This window comes from Camelus ferus, chromosome 5, assembly GCF_009834535.1.
Source record: "Camelus ferus isolate YT-003-E chromosome 5, BCGSAC_Cfer_1.0, whole genome shotgun sequence".
Taxonomy (NCBI): Eukaryota; Metazoa; Chordata; class Mammalia; order Artiodactyla; family Camelidae; genus Camelus; species Camelus ferus.
This window is the reverse complement of record NC_045700.1, coordinates 41,319,833-41,336,400: the sequence shown is the minus strand read 5'-3', so window position 1 is coordinate 41,336,400 and position 16,568 is coordinate 41,319,833. Positions and strand designations below refer to the sequence as shown.

The 16,568-nt window shown below is 36.7% G+C and overlaps 1 protein-coding gene across 2 annotated transcripts in view; it reads left to right on the top strand.

Annotated features, from left to right (window-relative positions):
• SCN9A (sodium voltage-gated channel alpha subunit 9) overlaps positions 1-16,568 on the top strand; it is a 122,490-nt gene that overhangs the window by 61,970 nt on the left and 43,952 nt on the right. For both annotated transcript variants that reach the window (XM_006180690.3, XM_032479613.1), the window contains exons 11-17: positions 316-603; positions 2,544-2,915; positions 5,922-6,051; positions 7,258-7,496; positions 9,518-9,691; positions 10,453-10,809; positions 13,420-13,893. In XM_006180690.3, coding sequence (XP_006180752.2) covers positions 316-603; positions 2,544-2,915; positions 5,922-6,051; positions 7,258-7,496; positions 9,518-9,691; positions 10,453-10,809; positions 13,420-13,893 — 2,034 coding nt within the window. The remainder of the gene's footprint in view (positions 1-315; positions 604-2,543; positions 2,916-5,921; positions 6,052-7,257; positions 7,497-9,517; positions 9,692-10,452; positions 10,810-13,419; positions 13,894-16,568) is intronic.

Genomic DNA, 16,568 nt, shown 5'->3' with positions numbered 1-16,568 from the left:
GAATTACCTAAAATAAATACTTTCACATGTATTATTTAAAAGTTCACGGATGCTATTTAAACTTGCTTTACTATAAATAGTGTAATTGTATGGAATAGTTTAATTCCAAAGGACAATGTGGGGTACACTGCAGAAGAAGCAATAAATACATATTTTGTAAGCTCTCTAGTCATAGTGCAAAGAAAACATTACTTCCCATATAAGGGACATGATCATATGCACAGTATAATTAAAGTTATGGTAAAAGGGGCCCCATGATAGGGCTTCCCAGACTCTGGAGTGACTCACCATGGGTGTGCCCTCTTGGTCTAACAGGCAATAGCAATGGCGGCCGCTGAATACACAAGCATTGGGAGAAGCAGGATAATGGGCCTCTCCGAGAGTTCTTCTGAAACATCCAGACTGAGCTCTAAAAGTGCTAAAGAGAGAAGAAACAGAAGAAAGAAAAGGAATCAAAAGAAGCTCTCCAGTGGGGAGGAAAAGGGAGATGATGAGAAATTTTCCAAATCAGAATCAGAGGAGAACATCAGGAGAAAAAGTTTCCGCCTCGGTGTTGAAGGTCCTCGGCGAGCACATGAAAAGAGATTGTCCACGCCTAATCAGGTACCACGGAAATGATCATGTGTGTATCATGGAGGTAGGAATATGGAGCAAAATGTTCTGTCTGAGGGAAGGACCTCAGGAGAGGAGTGAGGGACTTCATTAGTATGTTTTTAGGTAAAAGCCTGCTGATTCCTGGGCATTTATGGAGAGAACGTAGATGTACATAGTTTTCCATTTGAGTTTGACCATTTTTGAAAGAGCTTATAGTTTTGGAATTGTCATATCTCCTCCAATATAAATATTCAAGACAAATATTCATAAGAACCATTGTTGAAATGAAGAGATTGTTTACACTATAAATTACCTTTTATTTTTTTTATTTAGTCTGTATTTTGTAAAGCCTCATTGGTTAAAAACTAACCTTAGACTAGTTTTTTTCCTTTTCTTTATGCTGTAGGTAATCACCAACTGTAGGTATCGCCAGAATATCAGTCACCCACGCTTGACAGCCTCCACCCCGAAATATACCAGCTAGTCCCATGATCTGTTATTTCGACTCGTGTGGAATTTTTTTTTCCTTTTTCCACTGACACCTCCCTAATTGAGGTCTCCCTGCCTACAAACCTCCAAAATGAACCATTACTTCTGTCCTCCTTTATACTTCCCTGTTTTCCATTGCATAATCCCTTCAAATCACTTTTCTAAAACAAAGTTGTTCTCCTCAACTTTAAAAACAAAGAAATACCAACAACAACTCCGTTGAATCGCCACTGCCTACAGAACAAGACCCCATCGTGTCAATGCCATGGACTGGCTTCAGCCTCACTGCCACTTTTCTGGACCTTCAGCTTCCCTCAGACCCCACGATTGTCACTCTCACCTCCGTGCCCTTTATCTGCATGCCTTTACTGCTTGGTACACGTGCTTTTCTCTAAGCGGGATGACTTTCCTTCCTTGTTTTCCCCCTGGTGTAGTACCACTGGTTCTTCACCCATTAGCTCAGGTGCCACCCAGCCACAAAGTTGCCTGTGTTCTCTCCACTCCTCTCAGTCTGCTCCTCAGTCTCCCACTCAGAATTACTGTCCTTGTCATCTGTGTCTTCTTTTAAAATTTCTAGCTACTTAAGTCTGTAAGACCCCACCAGACATACACAAAAATAAAGGAGTTTCTGCCTTCAAAGATTTCATAATCTGGTTGGGGAGACAGTACTTGAGTATATATGATACCAATTAAAAGAAATATGACAGGAGTGGTCCCAGCTAATTCTAAGGTAAAGGCATTGTCATACACATTTTCCCTTGTTCACAACGCCTTCCGCTTTGTCCTTTACATAGGAAGCACTAACGTTTATGCAGTTAGATACTTCCAAAGATTATGCTGTTCGGTTAATGGACACAGTTTATCTTGGACCTGAGTCATATAAATGTGACTTTCCCCCCCACTTTGGTATTGGGCAACTTCTTTTCCAAGTTCTAATATTTTATGACTTGGTACATTCACTGGTGTTAAAAGATCTTCTTTCTTAACACACCTTAACTGAGCCCTCAGTGTGCAGGGCAGAGTTGCAGACAGTGGCATGCAAAGATGCACGCAGTGTGATCTTTGGCCTGAAAATTTCAGTACTTATGGAACATAAGGATTGATACATGAAAAGCTTTATAACAGGTATCAGTATCAAATTCTTTTTAAAGTGATATGTTCTTTACAGCAAAATGAATGGTACAGAAAGAATGGAGGGATGACTCTAGGCCAAAACTGTAGAGAGCTGTACCGCCACAAATAAGGTGCCTGGTCCTGAAAGGGTGAACCCAAGTGTTTTCATTCCTTACTGGGAAGAATTTGTCTTCTTGCGGAATTTCTTTGTGTTTCAGTTTGTATCTCTTAAACCAGTACAGAGCCGCCTGCCCTCAGGCCGGTGGTCCCAGTGGTGGCTGTGTGAAATGCACACCTGTTTTCAGGTGCTTTAGCAGAGATATGCCGTGTTTTGTTTTTTCCTGCAGTCACCGCTCAGCATCCGCGGCTCCTTGTTTTCCGCGAGGCGCAGCAGCAGAACAAGCCTTTTTAGTTTCAAAGGTCGAGGAAAAGATATTGGATCTGAGACTGAATTTGCCGACGATGAGCACAGCATTTTCGGAGACAGTGAGAGCAGGAGGGGCTCACTGTTCGTGCCCCACAGACCGAGGGAGCGGCGCAGCAGCAGCATCAGTCAGGCCAGTAGGTCCCCCCCGGTGCTGCCGGTGAACGGGAAGATGCACAGCGCCGTCGACTGCAACGGCGTGGTCTCCTTGGTTGATGGACCCGCAGCCCTCATGCTCCCTAATGGACAGCTTCTGCCAGAGGTGATAATAGATAAGGCAACTTCTGATGACAGCGTAAGGACGTTTTAAATAGCTCAGGCATGGCTCCGCCCTTACTCTTGCATCAGTCGGTCTCTGCGGGAGGGGCCTTCTCCCTGGTCCTGTGAATGGCTCTGCATTTTGCAATACTTTTCATTTTAGAACTACTTATGATACTTAAAAATACTAAAAAACAAACAAACAAACAAACAAAAACCAAAAAAACTTACTATTTTTTATGTGAGAAACACACCTTTAACCGATTAACTTAATACTCATAGTATGTGCTGTAGGTGTTGCATTCAAAGATATTTAAAACCCCATTTTTGAGAAAAGATACTTGTCTATTGATATTATACCTCAAGATTATAAATCATCCCTTAGAAAACAGTTTATAAAAGATGTATATATTGGGGGGAGGGTATAGCTCAGTGGTGGAGCACATGCCGAGCATGCACAAGGTCCTGGGTTCATTCCCCACTACCTCCACCAAAATAAATAAGCAAACCTAACTACCTCCCCCCAAAACAAACAAACAAACAAAAACTCAAAAAATAAAAATTAAAAAGAAAGATGCATATATGAGCACAGAAAAGCATGGATACATGCTGAGCTTATCAGCTGCTCTTTCAGCCCGATGTCTGTAAGGGAATTTGGATTATTTGTCACCTCCTGCTATTTTTTTCAAGTCACTACTTAATGTATACCTCATGGCAAGGGATCTTGTTTGAGTTGTTAATAATAATAGCAAACGTGTTAGTATTTACAACAGGGCAGTTAGGTGATATATTATTATCCCTGTTTTACAAATGAGAAAACGGAGGCACAGGGAAATGAAGCCATTGGTGTAACGGCCACTCAGCTAATAAATGGTAGTCCTAAAGTTCAGAGACCCTCTATTTCAGAGCTTGTACCTTTAACCATCACACTTTCTGTCCAGTGTGTGGTAGTCTTCTTAACTTGGAAATAACTTAGAATAACTGTGTTTTTTCCCACACATAAATGAAACCTATTTTCATTAAAAAAATCAAAACTCTTTTGTCTGGAATCAATGAATAAAAATATAATAATATCCAAAACACATACAGTAATGCAAACATACACATAAAGACAAAAACAAAACACTTCCAAAACTTCAATTTCAAGAGTTTAGGAGTCCTTGAGTGGTTAGAGAAGAGGGTCTGGTTAGGCTGGAAAGTGAGCTCTTTCTGGTTTCTGGAGTTTCTAGGTTACGTCTTAAGGCCACTCTCTATATTACATGCATTACTCAGTATCAGCAAGGCTCAGCCTAACCTAACAAGCTCTGAACTCATGCTACTCATTCATATATTCACACTTGCAGACCACATAGTAATTCAAGTGAGAATAAAGTTTCATCAAAGCCATGGCCACAGACATGTTTCCTTTGGAATGAATGCATGTGCTTTTAGGTAACGTGTAACCTCTGTGCTTGCATGACGTCAGTTCAGCCCTCTGTCAAACGAGCTTCCTTATCAAACGAGCATGTTAATTTTCCATGGAATCAGAACTTTGTTGTGTTTTGCTTTTCGACAATCTATATTATCTGTAAAAAATTGTATAATGCATATCAGATTTGGACATTATTTCATATTTTTAAATGAAATAATATTTAATATTTTATTTTTATTTAAAAAATAAGATTGAGGATAATAACTTTAAAAAAGCCTTATTTTTACCACAGAAAAATCAGTATCACTAAAACTACAGAACTGGAGAAATTAGTAAATACTTTAAGATTCAGTAGAAATGCAGAACATAATAGTGTGGAATAATGTACAGTTTAGATGAAAAATCTGCATGACAAATAATATAACTCTGACACCTGAGATACGTCTGCATGGAGAAGAATTTATTTAATCAACATAGTTGATTGTTTGACTTGTGGGAAAAGAAATCTCTGTTTTGGGGAAGTCAGTGAATTAGAGAGTGCGTCAGAGAAAGCATGGTTATAGAGAGATCTCTGTAAAAGCCACAGACAAATATGTGTGTGTGTGTGTGTGTCTCTGCACATGTACATACACACATGTATGTACACACATGAGCACATTTACATCCATTTGTCTTTTAATCATATGAATATATAATTATATCTAAACAACTTTGCAACTCTAGATCTGTGTATCTATATATATGTTTATAAAATGGTGTGTGTGTGTGTATACATACCTACGTACATATATACACAAGTAGATAGATGAAAAATGTAGAGTTGTATGGCTGTATGTATGTATATATGTGTGTGATCACACATGTGTGTGTATTATTGGCCTGCCCAGAACTGGCATAGTATTTTAACTTTGAATTAGTTGCCAAGATGTAGAAATGAGACATCTTCACCTAAAAATGGGTGTGCCTGGTAAGACTGAGCTTGTGTTCCTGCATGGCAGCAATCCTTTAGAGCTGGAGAGTGGTCACCTCTGTTAGATGGAGCTCACATTCTCCATTTTGTGACAGTTCCCCTGTATTAATGGTCCTTTTCAAACTGAGTCCTCATGTACTCAGAGCAGTAAATGAGATATTCCTTGGCAGTAAAAAGCAATCATTCTAGCCTTCTTTAGGGCTGTTACCTCCACAAAGAGTAATTACAGAAATTTATCAGAAAATGTAGAGGTTCTAACCCTCTGCACATACCATTACAACACTTGCTTAACTGTTCTCACATAGGACTCTCAGATGGTAAAACTGTCTAGAAAGATAGAGAGATGATGACAGTGATAATAACAATGAAAGCAGCTCATTTTATTTTTTATTTCCTAAGTATTGATTCATTTAATCCTCATAGCAAGACTGTGAGGCAAGTACTGTGACTGTCCCCATTTTACCAATGATGGAGTGGAGACAGAGGTTAAGTAACTCTTCTACCATACGCAGCCAGTCAGTAGCAGAGCCATGATTCAAACCAACAATCTACTCTCTGCTTTTAATTACACATTCCAACTACGTCAGCAAGATTTTATTTTATGCCTGCAATTTGTTAGAATTCCATTCTTAGAACTATAATTAATTATCTTTTTTTTTTAGGGTACAACTAATCAAATACACAAGAAAAGACGTCCCAGTTCTTACCTTCTTTCTGAAGATATGTTGAATGATCCCAATCTCAGAAAAAGGGCAATGAGCAGGGCCAGCATATTAACAAACACTGTAGAAGGTATGGAATGATATTCTCATTACCATGTAGATTTTTAACAAAAGTCAGGTAAGTCCTGGTCAGCCTTAAATAGATACAGCAAGTTCTTAGGAAGATCTCAAAGAATATAAAATGACTATAAGCAATGGTAAGGATAACCAGTAGGATGCTGGGGGAATTGTCTTTATCTGCTTAAAAAGTGGATAAAGTTATTTTTGATTAAAGACAGGCTTTGGGCGATATGACCTTTCAAAGATAAACAGCTTTATGGTACTAAATGAAGAAAGTGAGGTTAATCCTGGGCTATGTGGTTCTCTCACTATATATTCTTAGAAATTTCACCTGGTCTCTCCAAATTGATCATCTTTCTAGTATGCAAGAAAATAATACAAACCTGCAGATGTCTATAAATTGCTGCCTTTGAGTACATTCTATGAACTTGTAAAATGTGACTTGATATCTGTAAAGATAATGATGCAAAGGCATCTTTAGAGAATATGCTGTCAATAGTAGTGGTCAGATCCCAAGATACATTGAGAGTCAAAGGGTGGCAATCTAAAGAATGTGTTGGCTCCCACCCTCTCTCCCCACAACTTGTCCCAGGTCCCACCTTGTCCATGGGCTACCACCTCATCCCCCCACACACCCACAGTGGGCCCAGACAAAATTTTTACCCACCTCCTAAATTTATGATGAGAAGTAAATATGTTAATGGTACGTAATACCTACTGCATGAGTCACTCCATAAATTATTTCTAGGTTCTTCGTTTGGGGATTGTTTTCACCTATGAACTAGCAAAAGCTTTTTGGTGGATGGAGTGGAAATGTGTTATTATTGTAATGGGATTAAAGACACAGAGGAAAGTATGTATGTTGGTATATGTACATTTATCTTAAAAAAATATATATCTCCATTAAGAAAACATCAGTTCTCTTGTTTACCGTCAGATGTGAAGTGCATGTTTCTCTCAGAGATACCATATCTGCTTTCATTCATTAATTTCATTGCCTTCTCCTTATGCTTGATCCAATAAATGGACATGAGATGTAAGATTTTTATGTAATACATGATGCTTTCATAGAAACGGTAACTGTTAAATTTGCAAAGTCTAAACCAGGAGACTTGTTTCAATGTTAGTGTACTACTGATCTGTATCTGGTTAGGAATAAAATATACAATAGACAAATGATTGACTTCATGTCGTCTATGTTTTTTTTTCCTCCCAGAACTTGAAGAGTCCAGACAGAAATGTCCACCTTGGTGGTACAGATTTGCACACACATTCTTGATCTGGAATTGCTCTCCATATTGGATAAAATTCAAAAAAGTTATCTACTTTATTGTAATGGATCCTTTTGTAGATCTTGCTATTACCATTTGCATTGTTTTAAACACCTTGTTCATGGCTATGGAACATCACCCAATGACTGATGAATTCAAAAACGTGCTCACTGTGGGAAATTTAGTAAGTCTCTTAACGTGTTTTATGTATCCAGAGCTTCTCTCTTTGGTTATCATGGCTGTCATTTCTTTTTTTTTTTAAAGTCAGATGGATATATAGCCAGGTAATTATGCATATCCAGAATTTACAGTATGAATCATTTTGTGCAGAGTCAAGTTCCTGGTAATAGATAGTATTTTAAAATTATTTTGCAGTAGTATTGAGGTCTATAAATAACAATACTGTTTCCATAATGGGTCACCATCTTGGGAGCTGATAGTGTGTTTTCCTGCCAGCATGTCTCTTACCAGCAACACTTTTTTGTAAGAGGAGATACTAGGAATTGAACCCAAGACCTTGTGCATGCTAAGCATGTGCTCTACCATGGAGCAAAGTCCTGAGTTTGAATCCTGGTTTCGCCTCTTACTGATTATATGACCTTGAAAGAATGTTTTAATGTTGATAGTCTTTTAATTTTCTCATTTATATAATAATAATACTTTATAAAATTATACTTATTATTTATAATATAATGATAATAGTATTTATTTATCATATTATTGAGAGGAATAAACACGTTCTACTTATTAGCTTAGCATATAGTAAGTACTCAACAAATTAAACCTATTGTCATCACCATCATCATCAATCATTATCATCATGCTTTCAATGAATCAGCAGAAACAACCCTTAAGAACAAGAATATTGAGAAACCAAAATGATTAAACTAGACATAGAAAATATAGGGGCAGATAGAAGGGATCTGTAGGCTTCATGAAGGTAAAGGATTCTGTTAGGAAAGTTAACGCCAGAGTGATCTCTTAAACATGCAGTGTCAGACTCTAGCTTAAATTAATGCCTTATGGCAAACAGAGAGTGCTAGTTGCTGACAATCTGCATAAAGCAGGCAGAAGTTCTGTTTCATCGCAAAAAGTTCCCAGCTTATGACTCTGCATAGGTCATGAATAACTCTGGATGTCTTTGTGAATGCCTGTATAAAGTAATTTTAATTTTTGCCGTGGTCCCAAACCAGTTGCTCTTTGAAGTCGAAGAGTGTTTCTAAGTCGATCTTCTCTCCCAAATTTCTTATGAATATTCCCAGTCAGGATGTTTGAAACTCATGCGCTCTGAGTCAGCATTTTTCTTTCTTTCTATTCCTCATTGGAAAAAGGCAGGACTTTCTAGTTTCTTATTGTTGGTGGATGTCCAGATCATGAAAATCAGTACCTTCTCACTGAGTTGACTGCATCACCATGAATCCAAAAAAGATTCACCATGTTTCTTATCTATCACTACAATCCCAAGTCTGGGTGTTCCCCGCTAGTGTTCTTAATGCTGCATTATTTAAAAAATGACTCACACAGTTATAGAGCTAAACATTTCCTTCTGAACCTTCTTTCGTCAGTTTCTTTGAATCAAATTGTACCCAAATGATTCATAAGTCTTTCACTGTCGCCTTTTTAAGTGAGTCCTCTGAAGGCATGTCATAAATTAATGATGTTTTGTGATGCACTTCTGTGTCAAAGCTTTGGAAGTCTTACTTTAGCTGCCACTGTGTCAATTAAATACCTTTTCCTCTTCCACTGATAAATAGTGAGTCAACATGTTCCTTTACTCTAAGAGTAGTCAGCCCAGGGGAAAAAAAAAAAAAAGACTGGCTCAAAATTTCAGTATCAATCTGTTTCCTTTTTATTTTCTTCCAAAATAACTTGTTGACCCACAGAAATATTTTGCAAAGAGTAACTATATTAATTTTCAAAGGTTTTATTTATCTGGAATTGTAATATACTCTTCTGAAGTGCTATCTAAAGGTGATGAGAGCTGACAAGAGAGTTAGAGCTTGTTAACCCTTAAGTGCTGGTGTTAGAGCTATAGGAATGATGACACTTAGTTTATAGGATTAAATGAGATAGTAATATACATTTATGAAGTATCTAGCACACTGTCTGAAATACAGTAAATGCTAAACAGATAGTCATTATCATCATCAGGCTGATTCCATACCCTCTAATAATACTAGAAAAACATTGTTATTTCTTACATAGGTCTTTACTGGCATCTTTGCAGCTGAAATGGTTTTAAAACTGATTGCCATGGATCCATATGAGTATTTCCAAGTAGGATGGAATATTTTTGACAGCCTTATTGTGACTTTAAGCTTAGTGGAGCTTTTTCTAGCAGATGTGGAAGGATTGTCAGTTCTACGATCATTCAGACTGGTAAATATAGACCAACCTTACCATTATATTCTATATATAAAGGGGTATTTCTTTGGTTTTGCATTATTATTCTTTAAAACTTTTGGAGGTTTGAATCAAAAGGCAAGATTAGGTCTTGATATCTAGTAAAATAAAGTTCATTCAATAACAAAAGCACTTAAAGAGCTCAAAATCACATGAATATTTTAATTTTAGGATCTTGAAGACCTATTCAGTTGTATATGCTAGTATAATGGTAGGGCAATAATTTATTTCATAATAAGCTTATGGTTTATAGAATTTCAACCATTATAATATATTCATTACTTTGTGGATTTGATAATTAAAGATCAAATTGTTGTCCCCTCAAAATTGTTGTCTGATACCAAAAAATATTAAAAAGTAAAGACTTTTCAATGCATTTTCCTCTAACATGTTGGGCTTTCTCCCTGTGTCTGCATGAAAAAAATTATCAAAGTATCAGAAAATAGAATTAAAGATAAATTACCAATTCTAAAGGATATAATACCATGATTAGAGGCTTCTATAGCAATGCTGAACTGAAATTACAGTTCCTTCAAAATATGTGTGGTAATTATATAGTGGCAATAATAGAATAACAGGAGTACTGAGAATAGATGAAAATGAAAAATAGAAATAATCAATTTCAGCCAGGTAATCATGACAATATTTTAGAACTAAATTCTGAAACAAAATTTAAGATTGGAAACATTGAGAACTTTTTCATAACAATTAATATCAAGCTTTGTGTTTACTTTTAGCTCCGAGTTTTCAAGTTAGCAAAATCTTGGCCAACACTGAACATGCTGATAAAGATCATTGGTAACTCAGTGGGAGCTCTAGGTAACCTCACCTTGGTGTTGGCCATCATCGTCTTCATCTTTGCTGTGGTTGGCATGCAACTCTTTGGTAAGAGCTACAAAGAGTGTGTCTGCAAGATCAGTGAAGAATGTACACTCCCACGCTGGCACATGAATGACTTCTTCCACTCTTTCCTGATTGTGTTCCGGGTTCTTTGTGGAGAGTGGATAGAGACCATGTGGGACTGCATGGAGGTCGCCGGTCAAGCCATGTGCCTTATTGTTTACATGATGGTCATGGTGATTGGAAACCTAGTGGTATGTAATCAGATGTTCATACATTTAAAATTCTTCATAGAAAATTGTTATATGATTAGTTATTTTTATAATAGAGTCAATTCAATTTAAAACTATTAACTATAATAGAATAGTGGCCATCTTAATTCAGTGACAAACAGAAAAGCAAATATTGTCTTAATTTTCAGATAACCCAGATTTATATTTTCACAATATTTATTTTAATGGAAAATTTGGTACTTTATTCTCTCATTTTGATAATGATGTCATCTGAATTAAATCTGTGGTTTTCATATCTGTTAAACATCGATTCAAATATGAAGCTATACTAGTAAATCAGATATAATTAACAGTAACAAAAATGAAGTTATAACTGGAACAAGGCAAATGAGAGGACTATTCCTGCCGCATTACTGTCACATATAAGATTAGCATCTATAACAAGTGTCAGCAAACTACATGTCCCATGGGCCAAATCCAGCACGCCACCTGCTTTTGTAGGGCCCTGCAAAACTGAATTTTGTTCTTACATTTTTAAATAGCTTTAAAAATCTAAAGAAAAGTAATATTTTGGGGCCCATGGAAATTCTATGAAAATTCAAATTTCAGTTTCCATAAGCAGAATTTATTGGAACACAGACTTGCTCAATAATTTACATATTGTCTTTGATTGTTTTACTCTACATGGGCAGGGCTGAGTAGTCTTCATAGACAGTCTGTGTTCTGCAAAGCCTAAATCATTGTTATCTGGCCCTTTACAGAAAAAGTTTGCCCACCACTGCTCTATAGCATCTCTTACAAGTGATCTACTTCTCCATTAGTGTTTTCTTGGCTTGTACGCCTTCTCTTGTTTGTTTCCTTCTTTCTTATACCTTCCTGTTGGTAGGAATTTTCAAGCTTACAAGCAGGAGAAATTTAAGATAAGATGCTCTTCAGTGACTCACTTCAGTTTTCAAAGCCACCATGTTGGCTTGCTATAGTCATCCTGGCATCAGACTCCTCATCAACTACCCTAGGCAGTTGTCTTTGGTAACAGCCATAGGGTTAGTACCTTCACCTCCCACTGGCTTGGAAATAAGTTGCTAATTTTTTTCGTCCTTGTAGCCCCTATGCGAACTTGAAATTCGCTGAGAGTAGACTTAAATGTTCTCACCACAAAAAAATAATGGTAATTATGAGACATGATGGAGGTGTTCCCTCATGTTATGGTAGTAATCATTGTGCAATATGTAAGCATATCAAATCATGTTGTATACTTTATACTTACACAATATTATATGACAGTTCTATCTTAATGAAGCGGGAAAAAATAAATGTAATTACAAGATTAAAGAAAAAAAGTCTATTAACACTTGCATTGACTAGGGAGACTAATGGTAAAATGAACTCTTGGCTTCTCATCAACAGTCATATTAAAATATACACATAAACAAACATATATTTCATAGTGTAATATTATTTTCATTGACAATAAAGACCAAAATGAAAATAAACAATTTCAGAATTCCTTAATGATTCATGAAATTGTTTTCTGTGATTTTCTTTCTCATCCCTCTCAGATTGTTCTCTTAAATCAGATATATTAACATAGACATTTTTAACTTGTACTTTTCTACTTACATCTCTGAAAAATTGTTTTAGGTCTGACCAGAATTGGGGTTGAATCTCTTTTTTTCAGTTTGGTCTAATTTTGATTGTTTAAATATGAGATAGATGTTTTTGGCCATGAAGAAACTTACATGAAAGGGTATTTCAATTATTATCTTTTTGTTTTCTATATAAAATGATTTTAAAATATAATTTACACATGTTTAGCCCTCTGTGAGAATTCTTTTTTTTTTTTTTTTTAACAATATTCAGTTCACCTGGACCCCTAGCACCAAGAGGAAGAACAGAAACGGTTTTGCACACAAATAGGGTTTTGCTTCAAGGATAGGAGTTGTCCTGACCTCTTTTATAATCTCTTCTAGAGCCAAAATGATTGGCAATGAAGCCACCCAATCATAGTGCCATTTTCTCATTTCAGTTGAGTTCAATGGGCAGCTCTTTTTCTTTGCTTTGAAAGCCTCATTAAGTTGCAAGTTGGCTCAATTCTTGGACAGAATATTTTATTACAGGAGCTCTGCAAGTACTATATGTTCCATTTGTTGCAGTAAGTGACATTTCCCTCCTGGGAAAAGTGAACACAGATCTTGGCTTAAGTTACCTGAAGCACAGTAGGCACCAGTCACAGTTTTCTTGTTCTGCTTTTTTCTCTCAAGTAACAAGTAGTAATTAAAGGTAAATGTTAGGAGGGCTTTTTAGGCCCATAAAATGGATTTAGACAAGGGATTTCTGCTGCAGAAATGACCTTAGGAGTGACATCATGATAATGGTGAGGGAACATCTGTTTTGCTCCTCATGCTGGCCCTTTAAGGGTGTGGCTGCCCTCTGCTCCCTAGAGTTCACAGAAGCTCAGATATGGAGACTGATGAGGAGTCTAGCTTCTCCTCTGCCCCCATGACATCTTCTTATCTAGGGGCTCTTCATTGCTGGTTTGGATTTTGGCCTGTGTCTCAGAAGACTGCACTTACTTTCTTTTTTATTTCCTGTCTCCCTGTTTCTCCACACCCTCTCCCCACCCTGATGTAGGTCCTCAACCTATTTCTTGCTTTATTATTGAGCTCATTTAGTTCAGACAATCTTACAGCAATTGAAGAAGACACCGATGCAAACAACCTCCAGATTGCGGTGGCCAGAATTAAGAAGGGAATAAATTATGTGAAACAAACCTTACGTGAATTTATCTTAAAAGCATTTTCCAAAAAGCCAAAGGTTTCCAAAGAGATAAGACGAGCAGATCTAAACTGTAAGAAGGAGAACTTCATCTCTAATCGCACGCTCGCTGAAATGAGCAAGGATCACCATTTCCACAAAGAGAAAGATAAAACCAGTGGTTTTGGAAACAGCGTGGACAAATACTTGATGGAAGAAAGTGATGGTCAATCATTTATTCATAATCCCAGCCTCACCGTGACAGTGCCAATTGCACCTGGGGAATCTGATTTGGAAATTATGAACACTGAAGAACTTAGCAGTGATTCAGATAGTGAATACAGCAAAGGGGTAAGATTGTTTTATACGCATTGTGTTTCGTGTTATTAATTAGTATGAATTAAAACTTCAGATTCTTGTTGTCATAAATTTTTTTCTAATATTGCATACTAATGGATTGTGTGTGTGTGTGTGCATGTGTGAATTTATAGAACAGCTTCCTGAAGGTTCATGTGGTAAGGTTTACTACTGGTTCCTAATAATTAATTTAATCCCATTTAGCTAGATTTGAAGGCACCAGGTATCTTTGTCTTCCCCTTCTTCATCCCCTGCTTGTTATCAATTGTAAAGTCACATACAGTCTCCTTCTTCAGTCTGTTGAATCCACAGCACCTCTTCATCCCCTTTCTCTTTGCATGCTCTACTTCTTGCCTAAACCATTCCACGAGGAGGCCCAACTGGTGTCTCTGTTTCCATTTTCCATTTACTCTAATCCACTTATTTGATTAGTTTTACTCAGGTTCAGTCCTAATGATGTTACTTGTTTGAATCTTTGATCCCCAAAGTCTCCTGAATTGCAGACTGTAGAGAAAGCCTTCCCATCATGGCCCCAACCAGCTGACCAGCTGTGTCACCTGGAGCCCCTACACCTGTACCAGGCCAGTTTTCTTCTGGGCCACAGACACACACAACCTGCATGATCTTGCTTGGGGTTTCCTTCTTTAGTCAAAATCCTATACGTGTCCTTCAAGACATAGTCCTCAGATTTCTCTTCCTCATGTGTAACATTATTAGTCCTTACATTACAGAGTTAGGTGAGGATTAAATGAATTAACACATGTAAAATGCTTAGAACAGTACTCAGAGCACTCAAAAGTAATAACTACTGCATCTTTCCTAATTTTTCTCCAGATATGATCACATTTTGAACCTCACACAATTTTATGCCTTTTCCTGAATTTGTTATTTAGCCTGGCATTTTAACTTTTTTTGAGAAATTACTGTATGCATCAAATGGTACTACAAACTCATTAAGAACAAACCTTTTATTAAAACGTTTGTATCCTCCTTCACCATACCTGGTTGCATATATTCAGAGTTTTACTGAGCTGTATTTTTACTAATATGGACTATAATAATCGTAAGTGAGTTTTATGACAAAGCGTTTTTATGGCATCTCTTTACAGTTTTAAGATATCGCTTTAAAATATTTTTCCTTTCTTTCGGTCACATTTGAAAGTATTTGACAGGTATTTACCAAACATCTTTTATCTGCTTAACCCTGTATTAAGACCTATCCTCTTTATAGTGGCTTTATGAATTTATAGTGGATTTTGGAATAAAGATACATGGCTCTGTGTATGTGTGCACACACATGTAGCACCCATGCACTGGCCATGTGACCAGTACTAAGTGCACAGTAAATGCAGTATTTATTTAATGAGTGAATAGGTGATTAAATAAATTATGAATATATATTTCTAAGTACACAAAGAAGTTATTTCCAAGATGACAAAGTAAGGACTGAAATATTTTATTATTTATTTCTGAAACCTTTACTTGGAAGAAGTAATAGCTCCAAAATTCAAAAGATGTGATTGTTTTGCCCTGGAGGTAGAAAATTAGATTCCACATACCCTGTTCAGGAGCAGTAATCTGGATCTAGTCTCATGTGAAAAGGGAAACTAATTCAACTACCCATTTTCTCTGCCTGTGAAAACTAGAGTTGTAAAACCCTGATCACCTGGCAGACTTTCTGAGTAAGTTTGAGATTCTAGGCATCAAGGCACTTTGGTAGCTGGGCAGAGTTTACCAAACACTTCTTACATCTTAATATTTGGGAGGAATCATTTCTTACCTGGTCATTTTTCTTTGCTCAAAGCCTGTAGCTATCCATACATGGATCTCCTTAGTTGCTATAAAAGTCATATTCTTAGGATGTTGAATTATTTATAACATTTTAAAGGGAATCTTATGGATCTGCCCACCTCATTTTCTAACTTAAAAAGCTAGTAAGAAGAAGTGACTTTACCCACAGTTATAAAGCCAGTCAAGGCAGAATCTCGACAAGAGCCTCAGTCTTGTTATTCGTAGGTCTACCTCCCTTCCCCTTTGTCCCTTTTAGGGATAAAACACACATGTCTATTGTGGTTAATACCCAGTTTGTCTCCACTGGGGTACTGAGCCAGTTTCTGAAGAATTTACATCCCCTGTGATATCCAGAGAAGGTTTATGATGTTGCAGTATCCGGCTGTCCTTTATAATTAGTGATGTGGTCTATAAGCTATTTGGTTACTGAAATAAGACCATTTTAAACATCCATATGTAAACTTACTCTGTTGCCTACCCCATAAACTCTTCCTAAAAGGCATGAAATTTTGTGCCTTTAAACTGTTACCTAAAGACCATTTGATGGTAACATTCTAATATTCCTAACTATCACTGGGGGTTTTTTTCTGACGTTATAGTCATAACTACATAAGGAAAAAAATACCCTTTTTTCTGTGGTTTACATGGTATAGTATTCAGGAACTTGAGGCTAACTCATAGGTTGTAATAAAAAATACATAAGCTAGTCTGTTTACATCATTTAGCACAGTATTTGAGTTGGTAAGCCCTAAAAAAAAAGTTAGCTATTGTATTTATTATTGAATTCATCATCATTATTATCTTCTAAAAGTTCATATTTAAAATTATGGACTTTGAAAGTTTGTCCTTCTTTATAAGACATTTTCCATGATAGATCT